Genomic DNA, 19,134 nt, shown 5'->3' with positions numbered 1-19,134 from the left:
TTTTTGGGAAGGGAAATGTGGAGAAGTTAAAGCTAATTTAGGATAAAGGCCTAGAGAAATTCTTATTTTTGAGAGGATCTATAAAATTTAAAACTATATAAAGTAGATAGGGTGGCAGCCAGATACATGGTGTGATATTTAAAGTGTGAGCCATATAAAATCCAAATACATTTTAACAATACTAGTCTCTTGCTTTTGTTAAATATTTTATAACAGAAATTTAAAACACAACTAATTGTTTTTGTAATTTGAAGTTTTATTCTGTTGCACATTATTACCTCTTAGATATCATGGAAGATACCAGCAGTGTTGCAGTATTGGTACCTGGTATTGGTGAACAAGAAGCTGTATTGATTTCTGAAACTGTCATCAGTCCATCATTGGAAATAGGTGATGAACAGAGAAAATATAAAACAGATCCACTTATTGATGTTATCCAGAAATTGAGCAAGATTGTAGAAAGTGAAAAGTCACAGAGATGCCTTTTAATTGGGAAAAAACGCTCTCATCCAAATGCTTCAGTGCTCTCTCTTGAAACACAAGACCTTTGTGAGATTCCAGCCAAAACAATTGAGCTACCTGCTACTGGCAGCAAAAAGACTGAGGAGTTGCAAAGAGATTATTATATCACTGATTATTTTCAAGAGAATAATAGAAAGACTATGTGTTACCAGTGCAGTCTTTGTAAGTTCCTATCTTCTTCTTTGTCTGTGTTAAAAGAGCATATCAAACAGCATGGTCAACAAAATGAAGTGATATTAATGTGCTCTGAGTGCCATTTTGTATCTAAGAGCCAAGAAGAACTTGAAGCTCACATTTTAAATTACCATGGAAGTGATGCCAAAATTCCTGTTGAATCCAAAGTTCAGCAGTGCACTGGCCTCTCCAACCCCTCGCATCAGGGTACAATAGAAGGGAATCTCAAAACAGTTGAGGATCTCACAATGAACTTGGACAATAATGACGTGCAAACAATCCGAGCTTCTTCTATTGCAGAAATAGGAAGGAGAAAATGGTATACATGTGAACAATATGGTATGTACCGATGCTTGATTTGTAGTTATACTTGTGGTCAGCAGAGAATGTTGAAAACACATGCTTGGAAGCATGCAGGGGAAGTAGATTGTTCCTATCCAATTTTTGAAGAGGAAAATGAAACTCTTGGATTATCAGACTCCTCAGCTACCACAGCTCAAGGAGTTGAAACAGTAGTTCTTGCTTTAGAGGATGAAGAGCTGGGTATTCATAGTGCGCAGTCTGTTCAGGTGCAAATCTGTAGTTCAGAGCAACTGTCATGCAGATCTGTTGAACAAAATAGAGAAGTGAGTGAAAGCCTAAGACAGTCTGCTACCCTTGACCCAAATGGAGAAGAAATATTGGAGGTGATATCTGATACAGAGGACAATCTAATGGCTGATAGCCTACTTTCATCAGCACAGAAAATCATTAACTGCAGCCCAAATAAAAAAGGTCATGTTAATGTAATAGTGGAACGTTTGCCTAGTGCTGAAGAAACAGTATTACAAAAACCTTTTCTGATGAATACTGACATGGAAGAGGAAAAAAACCTGATTTCCACAAAAACCCAGATTGTACGTGAAGAAACAGATGAAGCTTATCATACTGATAAAAGCACTGTTGAAATTGAAGAGGTGATCATAGGATGGAGCAATCCTGAGAAGAAAGACAATGAGATAATTTCAAATAAAGTTTTGGCTGCTGATGAGAATGCCCCTCCAGGCCGGAGAAGGACAAATTCAGAATCCCTAAGGCTGCACTCTTTAGCAGCAGAAGCTCTAGTAACAATGCCTATAAGGGCTGCAGAATTAACACGAGCCAGTCTTGGCCACTATGGGGATGTAAACCTTTTAGATCCTGATACTGGGCAGAGACAAGTTGAAAATACTATAGCAGCATATTCTAAATTGATGTCTCCACTTAATTCTTCAGAAGTGTTAACTAACTTTAACCAAAGTGATTCTGCATTGGTAGAAATTACTGAGGACAAACAGGAATTGTCAGAAGTTCCCGTTAAAATGGGTATCAGTATGTCTCTGCTCACTGTAATTGAAAAATTGAGGGAAAGGACCGACCAGAATGCTTCAGATGATGACATTTTGAAAGAATTGCAGGACAATGCACAGTGTCAGCCTACTGGTGATACAAGCTTGCCTGGAAGCAGCTTAGTAGAATTTATCCCTAATGCTGATCGACCATACCGTTGCCGGTTATGTCACTATACTAGTGGTAACAAAGGTTACATTAAACAGCACTTGCGAGTTCACCGGCAGAGACAGCCTTACCAATGTCCTATTTGTGAACACATAGCTGACAACAGCAAGGATCTAGAGAGCCACATGATCAATCACTGTAAAACCAGGATGTACCAATGCAAACAGTGTGAAGAATCTTTTCATTATAAGGTAAACTTTTTTCCTTGTGAAATCCTTCATGAAATCAGAAAGATAGAAATAGGAAGGACCTTGGAGTCTATGTAGTCCATCCCTTTAATTTTACAGATAGAAAAAGAAAATGAACTTGAACAGATTAAACCCTTATTCAAAGATACATCACTCTTTAATGGCAAGACTGAGACTAGAATCTAGAATGTCTGATTGCTGGTCCAGTGTTCTCAGAAACTATTTTCTTGACAGCTTCTACATATTACTTATTTTGATAAGAGGCAAAACTTTCTGCAGTGTCCAAGTTCCTGTCATAAAGCAAGGCTGACAAACAATAGTTTGGTGATCAACTAATAATGGATTCCTGGGAACCTTAACAGACATTCAAAAGGCTAGGAACTAGTAATTAATTAAATATTACTACAAATACTCCAGCAGAACATGAGCAGAATACATAAACTCTCTGTTCTCTAGTTTTCCTAACCCTAAAATTGGAGTTTTTCAAAATCACTAGTTTAATTAAGCAAACATTTGTGGAATGCCTACTGTCTATAAGGTACTTCACCTGATATATGATTGTTAAAAGCACTTGTAATTTTTCCTGTTGGACTGATCTCTTTTTAAGAAGAGGATTTGGGGTGGGGAGGGAAATATATTTAAAAATTCATTGCATTGTCAACTGGTATTGAAGTAGAATTATTGTCAGTTTACCAATGAATTTGAACTGATATTCCTAAAGGAGCAAATTTTATTCACTTTTGTCAAGTTAGAGCTCAGAGATGTAATGGTTATTTCTCAGCCTCTTCCTTGAGTTCAACTTACTAACCATCATGGTGTCAGGGAAGGGTGTAGATTAGAGAGCTTCTAAAAAGTTAGTTTGGAGCCTGAGACCTAGATTTGAATTTCAAGTATGTTATCTCTACGACCTGGGATAAAGAATTGTTTGAAACCAATTGCAAACACTAGTTGATCATTCTTAAAAACTCAATATATCTTTCAAAGAGGCACTTGCAATATAGACTTTCCCAGACCCTCAAGGTGAGAAGGCATTTATTTAAATGATGACATTTAAATTGAGAGCTGGAATAAGGGCAAAACTTACAAAATAACAGTTTTCCTCAAGAAACTTTGGAAGCAGTTAAAACCTCTGCACAGGAACTCATTTAAATAAGTAAATTTATTCTTCTTAAAATATATCATTTCTTTTGTTTATTTAGTTTAGTCATGTGAGTTTTGTTCCACATTTTATGGGCAGTAAAATAAGAGATTCAAATTGATACCTTTTCTTTAAAAAATTGAAGGGGAAAAAACCTTTCTATTTAAATCTTTCTTGAATGTCTCCTGAGGACATGAAAGCCTGTGCCAACAGAGTACAGTCCACCCAGCAGGGAAGGAAGAATTCAAAGGGGCTGTTGACAGACTGCATGTCTGGAGGGGTTTCTTCTTCCTTGTGAAAAATATACCAGTAATTTTATATCTGATAATGTATGTATATATGTGTGTTCATAATTCACTGTACACATGCACAAAAAAAAAAATGATAGTGTTTTTTAAAGCAAATAGGATTAAGTGATTTGTTCAAGGTCATTTTGAGGCTGAATTTGAACTCAGATTTTCCTGAATTCAGGGCCAGTGCTCTATCACTGTACCAACTAGCTGCCCCTATAGTGTTCTTTAAAAAGAAATCAAAAAAAGCAAATAGCACACTTTTTTAGTGGGTTTTTCAGTTATATTTCCCCAACTCATTTCCCCCCTCGTTGCCTGTGATTGCATTTTATAAGGTTATTTGGTTGAAACAGTTTAAATGCTTTGTTTTTCAGTGTGTATTTGATAGTGTATGTGTGGTTTGTTTTTTTTTTTTTTTTTTTTGAATAACATACTTCCCTCAACTTTCCAGAGCCAGCTGAGGAACCATGAAAGAGAGCGACATAATGTTCCAGATAATTTGTCAAAAGTAAATCCAAATGAACCAATAGTTTCAAATGAGGCAGCTGAAGGAAAATGTGTTCGGGAAGGTACTGTTTAACCCTCTCTTTCTCCCCATATGTTGTACACCAAGTTAAATCTTTTACTGATGAGTAAAGAAAAATGTCCCATTAGGGAGATTTCACCAAAGGAAAACCTTCAAGCTTGGGCCATTGACTATGAAGAAGTCCAAATAGATTCTTACATATAGGTAGGTTGTAGACGTGCCAGAATAGTCAGTGCATTGTCATTGAGTGTACTTATTCTCAATTTAGATCCTATGCATAAAACTCATACAAAATACCTCTTTTCTGTAAGACACTTTCCTTATGCATTATAGTCAGCATTGTAAATTCAGAAATAGAAAGCCTGAAGTTTTTTCTGTACCTTTCTTTTTTTTGTCAGCATGATGCCAAGTGTCCCTATTGAGAAGATTATATTGCAGATGGTGGTCCCACACCTCAAACTATAAACCCGAGTATAACTGCCAGGTTTCATATGTTTTGTTTGTAAAAGATCAAGTTAGAAATTTCTAGATGTACTGTAATAGTTACTAATGGGCTGTGTTTTTGCTAATATCCTATGTTAGAAGTAAAAAACCTAATTAGAATTCCATAAAAAAGCAGGCACCATACCCAAGAACATTAGAATAAACTCTAATAAGCAGGGCTGCTTCTCATCAGATCATTTTAATTGATATACTCTAAATGTCTCTAGCAGCATGGTAGATAGGGTTTATGTGAGATAAAACATATTAGGGCAAACTCCTCTTTTTTTAGCTTCCTAAGAATTGAAGTTAAAAAACACTACTTCCAAGTAAAATGTGCTACAATAATGTCCCATTAAATTATACCCTAGAATGCATAATAGTTGTTTCAAAAACATTTTAGACTCAAATTGTGACACTAGTGTAGCACCAAAATCCTCTTGTCAAACAGATGTCATCCCTATAAAACCAAACCAAAACAAAAGAGTTTATGATAGAGCATCTGTTTCTGCAATAGATGTCTGAGATAAAACAGTTCTGTTTCTTGTTTATGAAATAGCCTTAAATGCCTCATCTTGCTTTAATTCATCATGTTTGTACATCCCCTTTCAAACAAACATTATACCATTGGGTGTGATTGGGCTCTAAATGACTAATGAAAGAATAAAGTAGGCTACTACATTACTGTACTGCCTGTTATCAAAACTAAACTTAGGAGGTTACAGTGTCCAAAAAAATATATTGAAAAGGTAAAACACAAATGCAAACTCAATGTCTAATTAAGTGTTTCTCACCTTCTATTTTGTTATTTTTGAAAACTACCATTTCTCTTTTTCAAGTTGAACATGCTTTTGTGTTTTGTTTTGTTTAATAATAATTTTGTATTTCACAGTACTCAACCATTTTCCTACTCAGCTAATTTAATTTGCTTTTTTCACAAAATTGTTTTGTAGTGAATCAGTTGACTAACATTCTCATATAAGTATATGTGTGTGTATACACTACACATATAATGTGAGTATACACATACATAAATATATGTATGCTTTTTTTAATAATAAAATTTTTTGTGAGTTTCATTTTCATGAAATTTAAGGAGATAACATGTACATTTCTCTGTATATGAATTTGCTGCCTGATATGAAAAAATAAATATAATTGGTGCTATTCTGCCCAAAACAGAGAGGGTTGTAGGCAGAGAATGTAGCCTGTACATATGTGCTCAAGTAATCCTGTAGTAGCCACATAAGTAAAAGGAAACAAGGGGTTTTTTGGTTGCTTTTCTTTTCTTTTTGATGAATGTAGCTTCTCTTTGTTCAAAGAACAAATATTGGACAGAAATAACTTTGATCAAAATATTCTGGGGTATACTACTGCTGGGCAAGCACTTATTAACGTTTTAGGCAGTCTTATGACTCTTTAAAGTTGCTGAGAAGCTATCAGCCTATGTTGGCAGAGGGAGTTTACTCATGTGGCAGTTCGCCAATATTAATAAAATTTAAAGTCCAGCCCCTGTCCTTATAATCTGGATATTACCCATCCAATACAATGTGCATCATACCTTCATTCTAAAAGTACAAGACTTTGTGACAGAAGAACAAGAAAATGACAGAATTTCGCTCAGTTATTTTCATTGGAAACAATAATTTGAAAAGGCGTGGGATTTCTTATTCTTTGCTATGGTAACTTTTTTTCCTTATGGGGTGTCATTTTATTGTCATAGCTCTGTAATATTTCTTACAGGAAGATCATCAGTCACATTTTTCCTTCTTTACTGTGTTTGGAACAATGCTGTTCTTAACCACATCCAAGTTTTTAACCTACCAATTAAGAGCATATGTAAATAGACTATAATTATGATTAGTGCGTATATTAATGTTATAGGATTTTATCAGGACATTCTGCTGAGATTGGTAGTAATTATTAGTAAAAGAAAATTTCAGATTTTGAAGGCTTAATTTTAACTTGTAGTTGTTCCTTTGAAATTTCAGCGTGGGCTTTCTTTTGTATTATTTTATTTTTATAAATCATGCAGTATTCTTTTCTCTAAATCTTTTTTTTTCCTAAATGTTACACAATAGTGTACCCTTCTCTGCTTTGCCTTAACACTGTGGTTTAGTACTCAGATTGGTCCTGAAATCGAAATACTCAGTCTTCTCTGTACAGTCTGTTCTCTGTGTTGGAATTGCCAAAAGAAATGCCAATAGTGTTGGGAAAACCTTATCCTGTGTGTAGGGAACTAAAATAAGACCAAGTTATTCAGCTAGGTTCAAACCTTTTCTTTTTCTTTTTTCTTTCATTTTTTTTTTTTTTGGGGGGGGGTGGGGAGAGGAGGAGATAAAGACCCTTGGGCATTGGTTTAAATAGTCAGGCACTCAGCTATCTGCCAAGTGAATGAACTTTGCTAATGACAAATTTTTCTTGATTTTTGTCCATGTTATCCATTAGAATTGCCAAACTCAAATTTATTTTGCAATTTATGAAGTTTCTTTATATCCATTAGTAAATATATAGAATAAAATCTTATATTAAATTAGGAAAATATATTCTGTACAAAGGAAATAAACGGGTTTTATACCCTTATACATAATTTCACAAAGGAGAAAAAAAAGATCTTTTAAACTTTTCATACAGGATTTGTCACAAATCCTTTGAAACCACCCTTCATGACGCTAATAAGACTTGAATTTCAGCTTGCCTGAAGCGAACTTGCTTCATGCTCGCTCTTTGAGTTTCTTAACAGTAGTGTTTCTTTGTAAAACTTAGGAAGGTGTCCCATGGTCCTTATGACAGCTTGAATTACTGCTGAAGTTGGGAAAATTATTTTTCAGCTTTTGTTCATTGATTATTTGAGAACAAGATTGGCATAGGTAACCTGACTTTGGAATTTGTTTGAATATTCATTCTAAAATTGAATCTAACAGAGTATAGAGTTAAATATTAATACAGGAAAATATGAATATTTATAGACTCAGTCAATAAATAGTTATTAAACATTATGCGCCAGGCACTGTACTGAGTGTCATATATATACAGAAAACCAAAAATCTGGTCCCTGCCTTCAAAGAGTTCACAGTCTATTGTAAGTAACTATGTAAGTTAGTAATTTTGGACAGATATATGTAGGGAAAATGGGAGATAATTTCAGAGAGAACGTACTAACGATGGGGAAGACCAGGAACAAGATCATGCAGAAGGCTAGATTTGAGCTAAGCCTTACAGGAAACCTGGGAAATGAGAGGCTAGTGGGCAATCAGTGCAAAAATAGAGATGAGATTGGATGATGTGTTTAAGGAATTTCAAACAGGCCAATATAACTAACTCATGGAAAGCAGAGGAGAGTGTAAAGTGTAAAAAGCTGGAAAAGGGAGAAAAGGAACCTAAGTTGTAAAGAATTTTAAATGTGAAATCACTATTGAATGAGAGTTGAGGTGAGTGGTGTCAGACTTGCACATTTGGAAAATCATTTGGGCAGCTTTAGTGGGCAGTGAAGTAAGTAGAGTGAGAAGAGACTTGAAGCAAAAGGACCAATTGGGAAATACTTCAGTTCTCAGGCTTGAGATAATGAGAGAGGCAGAAGTGTCAGTGAACAGAAGCCAGCATGTGTGAGATAGGTAGTGAAGGAAAAAACTAAAGATTTTAACAGCATATGAGGAGTCAAGGATGATATCAAAATTTCAGGTTTGAATGACTTGGAAGGATAGTAGTACCCATGCATGACACTTAACATGTAAATTGGGAACAAAGCATTTGAGGGGAAAGATAACTACTTCCATTGGGGGCATATTGAGTTTGAAATGCTTATGGGATACCCAATTCAAGATATTTAAAAGGCAATTGTTGATAGAAACCTGGAGCTTAGGAGAAATTAGGCTGCAATCTGGGAATGTGTGGAGATGATAATTGAACCTATATGAGCTTATGAGATCACCAAGCAAATTAGTATAGAAAAGAGGAGTAGAAAAATCCATTTTTACTATAATAGTAGAAATCAAATGTTGTAATTTGATTTTTCCCCCCCAAAAAAATAATGCCTATAAATGTCTGAAATACTCTATCTAGGTAATAGATCTTCAATCCAGAGGCTATATAAATGTGATGTGTGCGATTACACAAGTACAACCTATGTTGGTGTCCGGAATCACAGGCGAATCCATAGCTCTGATAAGCCATACAGGTAAGTGTGAGTGATCCTAGATTTTCAGTGCATATGATAATATTTTATATAATGCCAGTAAAAAAAGAATCAGTTGTAAAATTAAGCAGAAATGCACAAACATAAACTCATTGCGCTGCTGACTTCTATATTTCCATCTTTAACCTCATGACTTTTTTTGAACCTTTTTATTAATGATCTGAAATCCATTTGAGAAAGTTATTTATAATAAAAGAAGCTCCCAAAGATGTTTAGTAGGTGGTCTTGGGGAATGTAAACTTTAAATATATGTCTTAAAACAATACATTTTGTGTGATTTAATTTTAATTCATCTCATTTCATATATATAGTAATTATTTGTGTAAAATTTAATCAATTTTCATTTCATTTCATTAACTATTCTGATTCAATCACCCAAATTTGAATCAAAACAGCCTAAGTCAGAAAACTTTTGGCTTTTCTTTAAAAGAATTGATTGTAGATGTAATTAAAGCAAGTCATTTTTTGATAAGGTTATCAAATTTGTAATATCACAACTAAAGGGTACTTTATTGGTTACAGACACTTCTTTTAGCATGAATTTCTAAAAGCTGAAGTTTCAGAAATCAAAATTTGTTGTTTTATAAAGCCTTAAAATTTAGTGTTTTAAAAATTATTATTTACTGTTTATAGTAAAGATACTGGAATTTTGTAGGGAAGGATTTAAAGGCACTCCAGTTTATCCAGATGTGATAGAGCCATAATAATAAGAGTAACAGTGGTTTCATCAAAAAAAAGTGTACAAGGTTGTCTGTTGTATTTATTTCTCTGATTATTTTGCTTTGTTTCTTTTGAGAGGGGATTTGAAAATTCTTATTATCTATAATCAAGTGTAACATTTGTCACTTTCCAAGAATATAATAAATCCTATGAATGTGGAGAAATTACTTCTAAAAATAAATAATCCTAAAAACGCTTAATATATTATAATGTGCTCAGTTGCCTTTATTGTTTTTTGATTTAAATTTGTCTGATTTGCCTGAAGCAAATTTAATTGAAGTTATTTTGCAATTGAATAATCATTATGAGAATTGTAGGTTATTTTGTTGTTATTGTTTTTTGCTGAGGCAATTGGGGTTAAGTGACTTGCCTAGGGTCACACAGGTAGTAAATTGTAGGTATTTTTAAGGTGTTTTTTCTGGTCCCAGAATCCCCTTTGAATATATCAATTCATTTCAAAAAGTAGTAGTGTCTCCATTTGTAGAATATAAACTTTCTTGAGAGCAAAAATTGTTTGAGTTTTGTCTTTGTGTTTTGTCTTTGTGTCCCAATTCTTAGCACCATTCACATAATAAGAGAGTAATAAATGATTAATTAACTGATTCTTGAGAAAAGGGCTTATCTATATAATCCTGAATTTTTCATGTGCCTCTTTAAGAGTAGAAAAGGGTTTTTATATTATGTCACAATGAAGAAAGCATGAATTCCCACATTAAAAATAAAAGCTGCAAATTAGGTTCCTGCCTTTAAGAGAGATTCTTTTTATTGATTTACAAGCCTCATCCATAATATTCCCATTTATGGTTTCTTCAGTTTTTCTTCCTATGAAGCACTTTGAGCAGTTTTTCATCTATTGAAATTATATCCTTTTCACCATGTGAATCTAAATCAGTTCTTCTGCTCCACACCACCCTTCAGAAAAGTTTAATTTCTGGATTTCAGGTTAGAATCATTATCCATATCCTTCAATGTTTGGAAGATTTGTTTTTAGTGGAAAAAAAAGTGGAACTCCTGAGAAAATATAAAATATCGACTATTTAACATGAGAGAAATGTCATTCTTTGAATTTTGAAATCCATTCCTTTATTTAAAATAAGCAGTGTTGGAACTTTTTTTTTTTTTTTTTTAATGTTTGGTAGGTTGTACACAATTTTTCATTTTCATGAGCAGATACAAGTACAAAGAATGAAAAAAATCCCTATTCACAGTGACTTTACAGAGAAACTGAGATTACTAAGGCCTGTTGTTAGTTAATGTGAAAATGGGAAATAACCTGACAGATAGACTTGGATTTGGACTGTTCTAGCAGTTCCCATTGTCTTTCTTTCATTCTTTCCATATAGAGTTAGGTTTCCTTTCAATGGACACTTTTACTAAAGGTAATTTGCCCCAGTAGCTAAAAGAGGGAATAGCGAATTTTTCACTTTAAAAGAAAGTAGCTGCATATTATTACTTTTTGTCTAAAAAATTAAAACCTGTAATTGGTAAATTATTAACTATATCAGTTTGTATCTATGCTTAGATTTTAGGAGCCTTTGTATCTTAAGGCTTAGTGTGCTTTCAAAATTACCTATTTCTCTAAATGGTATGATGAGGACTTTTATAGAACCATATAGTTTGTTTACTTATTAATGCCAGTAATATTTATCTTTGTTTCTACTACCCTTAAAGGAATTAAGGAACTTTTGTGCATTAAAGAATGTTCATTGTGAAAACTAGCCCTATCCACACAGATAAGTCATTTCTCAGTGAGGAGGGTGAGTGTAATGTGAGGACATTAAAGAAAAGACTTTATCTTCACAAGTTTGTTTATAAGAGTGTAATAGACACTAGGTCAACTTCTATCCCACTGTTATTCTCCTTTGAATTTCTTAGAATCAGAATATCCCAAAGAACAAATTAATTTAAACTATGAATTTTAGCTTTAACATTCTTTAAATTGTTAATTGATCTCATTAGAGTAATGTAAAAAATTAAGTGAAAATTAAGGACTTGGAACACATAATTTATTGATCTTGCAAATAATCATTTTGGATGAAATTTGTCTATTCCACCTAAACCCCCCCCCCCCATAAGCTCCTTAAGATAGGGATTGTCTTTCTTTTTCCTATTCCTTAAATTTGTTTTCCAAATACTTCCATTTGGCCCAAAGGAAGTAGGTTATACATGTGATCTATCTATATCTGAACCCTGGTTTCTTACTGACATATTAGTGTGGCACAGAGTGGTGAGGTTTGTGGACTGTCAATATAACTCCTATAAAAGAAAGTATCCAATAGCCAAAGTTGTTGTGGAACCTTCTGTAATGGGGACAATGTCGTCTTTAGTGAATATTGAATCCTAGAATAATTTGAGGACTTACTGTGAGAAGGCCTTTGCAGTTCTGAATATTAGAAGAAATATATGAATAAAAAAAATTATGCAGCCTTCCCTATCCCCTGGGTAATAAACAAAATTTAATTTGAGAGTTCAAGAGCTAGAGAAATAAGGAAATTAAGATATCTGGCCATAAAGATTAAACTTAATATCTCATTTTACTTTTTTAAATAAGACTTATGACCAAATTTAAACATAAGATAAAATTTTAAAAGATTGGCTTTTAAGATTTCTATTGGTTTTAATTTTTTCCTACTGTATACTATTTACATCTTATAAGGAATTATGTGTGTGTGTGTGTGTGTGTGTACACATATATATATACACACAGTGCAGAAACTTCCATTTTATGTCTAGTATTCTGACTTCCCAAGCAAAGTAGACATAAATTATAGTTGTAATTTTAAAGTATAATGATACTATGAGTGAGTGTGATAGTGTCTCAATAGACTTGTCAATATGGAAGGTAATTCCTTGTGAATCCAAAGGCTCATAGAATGAGAGCTGGTAAGAGGTCTTATGTGATTGTCTTTTCCCCCTCCTTATTTTACACCAAAAGAAATAGGCTTTCAGAAGTATTAAGTAGTAGAGACAAGATTTGAATTCAGGTTTTCTTGAGTACAAATCCATTCCTCCTTCCATTGCTTCAAAATAAATGAGTATTGGGAGAAACTATTCATTATGAGTGATGAATTATTTTTAACTAGCAACTTAAACTTTTCCTTTGAAAAATATATTGTAGTTTCTAAAAAGTCTTCTTTATTAATACTTTCCTCAAACTGAGAAGTACTCCTTTTTTTAATAAGACTAAAACAATACAAAATTAATTGGTTGGCTAGCTTCTCCAGTTTAAAAGACAATTCCTGGGTCTATAGTAGATACATTCTTGGGTATATCTGGCATTTTCTCCACACCCAGTCTATCTTCTAACTGATTTGTCACTTTCCCAGAAGAATGATTTCCTTTTTAGGAAGGACTCCATGCTCCAGTTGAATAACTCATTGGATGTATGGTGGTATATGTATATATGTGTACATACACATACACAGATTTTTGTTATTCTCTAGAAGAAAAGTTTTGTAAATGAATGGACATTATTGGATTTACTTAAGAAAGAAACATTCCTTAAATATATTTATTTATTAATTTTATACCTTTTTTAACTGTAACATTGAAAAAGAGGAGCTCTCTTAGCTTGTAATTCTTCTAAGAACATAACTCACTGTCACAGAATGTTAAAAGTTGGAAGAAATTGTAGGGTTAGATTATAAATAGTCCAACTTCCTCAGTTTACTTAGAAGAGATGTAATTAGCCTAAGGTCATATTGAGAATTATTAAGAGCAGTGAAGCCTAAGAATCCAAGTTTTTCAGTGTGGATATTTTTACCACATTGCCATATAACCAATCCATGATGCCAAAACCTCGGCCTGTAGGTCTCCTAATTCTACTATGATGATAAACTGTCCAGCTTTCATAGAAAAATGTCAACATGGAATGGAAATTCTCAGGCAGGAACAAAAGACGGTCAATATCTGGTAATTCATCCTTTACTTTTATTGTGGTTTCCTGCTTGCTGCTGCTTAACCAATTGGTTTCTAAGAGCATACAGACTCATTCTCCTCTATCCTGCTTTCTGTGTGCTCTAACATAGAAATTAATCTGGAATGGGCATTTAATTAGTAACAGTTGGCTGAATGAATGAGTGGATAAATAATTTAAATTTAAATTCTAAACTTCAAGTAAAAGTGTCTGAAAGAACACCTTCACTTTATAATTACCAAATAGTTTTTAGTGGGAAAAAGGCATTTTACAATGCACCTTTTATTTAAATTGGGCAAAATATACTACTGTGATCCTACCATAATACAATGAACTGTGTTTCATATAACAGACTGGCTTGCAGATTTATTGACTAGGATATCTGCCTGAATAACACTGTATCTAAAAATGAAATTGTCTGCAACTAAAAAAAAGATGATCATAAGTTCATGAGCAAAGATAAGTTTGAGTGACCAAGATTAATAGTTTTATGCATTTTACTTTCTTATTAAAGCTTATGACAAGTAGTTGATATAGAAATAAATAATTTTTAAGAAAACAACTATGGGATAATATTTCTTAGATACTAGAAACATTTAGCTTTACTAAGGCTATATAGATCACTTAAAGTTTCCTAAAGTAAGTATCTATTACTGAATGTTAGAACCATGCCATCTTATATTTTAGCATGCTATTGTAAATAGTGAAAAGAAAACAAGTTCTGCCCCTGCCTCATTTTCTTGTTTTGCATGTGTTTTTTGGTCAGTATTACTGACAGTTTTTATTTGTTACTTAGGGATGAGTACCAATTAGTAAACAGATTTTTTTGTATTAAATATTGAATAGAATGTATTATTAAAGTAATTTTCTCAAATATTTATTGGTAAATTCAAGGTTTATTGACTTGTGCAACACTAACAAGAGAATAGATGAATTTTTTAAAAAGCTTTAGAACAGCAATTCTTAAGACCACTGAGTATCACCAAGATTCTTTCAGGGAGTCCACAAGTTTAAAATCATTTCCATAATACTAAGATGTTACTTATTTAAATACCCCTTCTTCCTCCACCCATACATATTTGTATAAGGCTGTATTTTCTTCACATACTTCAACAAAAACACATTGAAGCAGATTGATGCAGAAGCAGATAAAAGAATCCTGTTTTCATGAATATGTAAAACAGTATTACCCTTCTCACTAAAGTTGTTTTAATTGTTATTTTTAATTTTAAAAAATATTAATGTTAGCATGTAATTAATTTGTTGTTTTAAATTCATGTTTTAAATTTTTTATCAGTTTTACTTTGTATTATAGTATATGTTGGTAGCTATAACCTCATAAATACAAATTCTTTGAAATCCTCCCTAATTTTTAAAAGTATAAAGAGGTCCTGAGATAAAAACATTTGGGGACTGCTAGTTTCGAGTATTAGATTGTTAAATTTTATAAAATAAAATTTTTCTAAATTTCTACAGGCCTTGTTTCTGATATAGTTGTTTTTGACTATTTTAAATCTAATTGAAATCCTTTCTAAGGAGCATTTATTTCCTTTATTTAGGGGCAGAAGGATGTTTCATCTTATTAGTGACTCAATCAAGATTCTAAATAGGTAGCTTTTTAGAAATATTAAATATAGTTCTTTTTAGCTAAAATAGTAGGAAATTACCACTTTAAGTAATTTAAGAAACACTCAAGTTCCGTATTATTTCTTTAAATTGCACTGAAAACACCGATTTTTTTTTTTTCCTTCAATCTGTCTTTTAGGTGTTCTTTGTGTGGATATGTATGTAGCCATCCTCCTTCTTTGAAATCCCATATGTGGAAACATGCAAGTGACCAAAATTATAACTATGAACAAGTAAATAAGGCTATCAATGATGCCATTTCACAAAGTGGCAGGTATGTGATCCTAACTATCCTATATACCCTTCTCTCCTCCCCTCATTTTATCTCATGTTTGAATCAAAAGACTCACTCCCAGCCAGTTATTTTAAATTTAAAATTTTATGTATTTCTTGCTTTTGTTTTTTAGGGTTCAAGGACAATCCCCTGGAAAGATTTTATCAGACAGCACTGATGAAAAAACTAATTCTGTTGTGGGGATTTCAGAAAATTTGGCATCATATTCAGAAACAGTTCATCAGTCTCCCAGTGAAGTTATAGGGCCCAGTGAGAATAAAAAACTTAGCCCCACAAAGAATAATACCTCACAGAATTCAGAAAAGAATCCCAAACAGGCTCCTCCCAATATGGAATACTGTGTTTTGCTCTTCTGTTGTTGTATTTGTGGTTTTGAGTCTACTAGCAAAGAAAATCTCTTAGATCATATGAAAGAGCATGAGGGTGAAATTATAAACATAATTCTAAATAAGGACCACAACTCAACTCTAAGCACAAATTAATTGGAATAATTTTCTTGGCAGCAGCTCTATCTTTGTTAATATCAATTGAGGTACTGGATAAAGAGGAAATTCCTTGAGTGATATTCTTGTAAATGGAAAGTGTGATTTTGGTGAACTAAATCCCTATTGCAATAAGAGAAGGAACTCTAAATGGGGAGTACTTAATAAGGAATAAATAGTCCCAGTTAGGGGGAGGAAATGAGAAAACAAAGTTGATATTGATCCTGTGTTCCTCCATCTTGTGCCAAATTTTTGCATTTCCAAATACCTATTGTAGACATGGACAAAGGAATTGATAGAAAGTGTTTTCAGGAACGATTGTAGTAAAAATATCTCATTTATTTTTTGGCAAAGGTTATCTATCCTTTCCAGCTGATGGCATAATAACTCTTGGGGTAGAAAGGAATTTTACCTAAGAAAAACTAGATCTGTTCTCAGTGTTACTAAAAAGAAAGGTAAGATCAGAAAGGAAGCAATGGTCAAGTGGGACAATAGAGTGTTTTCAGATTCTTAATTAATTTGGAGTTAATATTTGGAATCCCATACTGAACTGAAAGGAAATAATCATCCAGTCAGGGTTGACATAAATAGTATTTGATCCTATGTTTATGTGAACACAAAACTTAGCAACCTCTATATTCAAATTTAGTTTGCAAGTAGACATTTTAAAAGTATTATAATTTATGTATATGGGGTCATCTTTAAGGAGGGGATAAGAGAGAAATAACAGGTAATCTTTCCCTCTAAAAATCAGAAATCCAGTTTCATGGAAATAATTACAAAAGTGCAGTATTCATATTACCACTAAAAGGCTCAGTGATATTCAGAGCATTGTAATTTTATAAATAGGAAGACCATTCAATCCCACCTCCCAAGTAAAAGCAGGCATGCTACCAGATAGAAGTTTATTAAAACTTTTAAATATGAAGAATTTCATTTGTTGATTGCTAAACCATTTTTATGACAGCTGTCATCCTCTAAGTAAAAAAAGTGTGTGATAGTTTTTTCTTTGACAAATGGTTTCTCTTTAAATCATTTAAGATAAAGAAGGAGAAATTTGATGGCACTTAAAATGAGGATTTCTGTTATTTTTGTTTTAATTTACAAAGTTTATGAATGTCATAGTTTTATATTTACCTGCAAAAATGGGATAATAAGCATAAGTGCTGTATCCTGAAAAATCCAAATCACCTATAGAAGTTTAAATAAACAGGGTTTAGTAGTCTTCAAGGATATGTTTTACCTAAGAAAAATATAGAAGTTTAATATTCTATGAGGGAGAGATATGAAGAGCTTTTTTTTTTTTTTTTTTTTTTTTAAGGCAATTGCCTTCAAACCTGCTATCATATAGATATAATTCTCCCTTCTAGTTTTTCAACAATTACAAGTTTGGTGTAAGAAACTTTATTATAATGTATTTCAAAGAGTGATAGCAAGAAGGATGTTTCTTTTGTATTTATTATCACGTATTTATGCATAATTTCTGTTACAGAAATAAGCTGTAACTACAGATCTGAAAGGCTGGTGTACGCCCAGTGCACCATGTTCATGGTGCTATTTCTGCATTTATTTTCTAATATCTTCCTGATCAAAGACTGTGATGCTGGGCAACTTAGAATTTGTTGGGGGTGTTATGTATACCTTTCTTACTTGAGGTAGCAAAATAAGCTTCAAAGTCTACAAAATGGAGTTAAATTTTTAAGGTGTCCTTATGGAATACTTTGAGTTACAGCACTATCTGATGTGTTTTTTTACATTATAATTTGACAATGACTTAGGTTACACATGCATAAGTATATTAAATAAAATTGAGATTTTTACAGCAATGTCATATAGTTCATTAATTAAAATTGCCTTTTGCCCTTTTATTGTTTTTTAAGTCCATTTGAGATTTTTTTTAACTGCAAAACATTTGTATGTAATATATCACTGAATCCAATGTGTATGGAATAACAAGAATTTTACATTTTCTTAGTGTCCTCTTTTCAGAATCAAAATGCAATTTAATTAATTTTGAATAAGAGACAAATATTTTGATGATAACATTGTCGTCACAATAGTCAGAACTGATATTGTGGGCCAGACATTTTTATTTCCAGTCATTAAATTTAGAGGATATAATTTTAAGGTTTTTTTTTTTTTTTTTTAAGTATAGAAGGACAACTTTAAGGAATTCCCACATTAAATATGCAACATAGAAATTCATTTTTATAGTTCCCATTTTAATATAATTATTTTGGAGAGGAAAATCCCCATAGGGAAAAAAATGTTTATTTTTTTTAATTTGCTTTTTTTAGTGCCCCCAAAACCAGTTCCATTAATTGTTCCTTACATTTTCCACATGAGATCATGAATTTTTCAATTGTCATAAGTAATGGAAAGTGGCCACAAAAATAGTCATTAAACTTATATGAAGACTTATATTCCATAGCATTTTACTTTCTATTATTTTGTGACATACCTGAGGTTAACTGTCAACCCAAGTAACTGAATGCTTTTAAAGCAAACAAAAAAGTATTCTAGATATTCAAACATCAAGATTAATTTCAGTAGCATTAGACATCAAAATAACAAGTGGGAGCCCCTTTTATTACAAAGGAAGAGATTAGTGATTTCTGTAATACAAAATCATCATACAAAACTATGTTGAATAACTCTACACAATTAAGATTTCCAGAATCCTGAAAGCAGTTTTTGAAAGAAGTTTCTTGAGTGAGAGGTGATAATCTTATAAATAGTGTTGTTATTTCTCTCATAGTCCAGACATAGTCCCTTTTGTGTTTTGTGCTATGGCACATTAACAACCAGAAAATTATTTTACTGTACTATACTTGAACCTTACATTTTCAGTTCTCTGGCCATCCAGTTTAATTTAGTGATACTCACTAACCTTGTTCTAAATACTTTAATTCTGTTTGAGATAGAAGAAAAATCATTCCAAAATCACTTGAATTGTCTGTACTAGTGAAGCAAAAAAGGTGGGTCCCTATGTTTACATTTCATCATCCTCCTATGTACTTGGATTGACAAGGAAGAGCAAATGCCT

At 32.6% G+C, this 19,134-nt stretch overlaps 1 protein-coding gene across 1 annotated transcript; it reads left to right on the top strand.

Moving 5' to 3' along the window:
• Positions 1-290: 290 nt before the first annotated feature.
• On the top strand, positions 291-18,257 carry ZNF507 (zinc finger protein 507). The gene is made up of 5 exons (XM_051979755.1): positions 291-2,423; positions 4,300-4,417; positions 8,917-9,031; positions 15,451-15,585; positions 15,719-18,257. Exons 1-5 carry the CDS (start codon positions 291-293, stop codon positions 16,086-16,088), a joined length of 2,871 nt encoding a protein of 956 aa, XP_051835715.1. The 3' UTR covers positions 16,089-18,257.
• The last annotated feature ends 877 nt before the right edge of the window (positions 18,258-19,134 follow it).

This window comes from Antechinus flavipes, chromosome 2 (genome assembly GCF_016432865.1).
Source record: "Antechinus flavipes isolate AdamAnt ecotype Samford, QLD, Australia chromosome 2, AdamAnt_v2, whole genome shotgun sequence".
NCBI lineage: Eukaryota > Metazoa > Chordata > Mammalia > Dasyuromorphia > Dasyuridae > Antechinus > Antechinus flavipes.
This window is presented reverse-complemented; position numbering and strand designations above follow the sequence as displayed.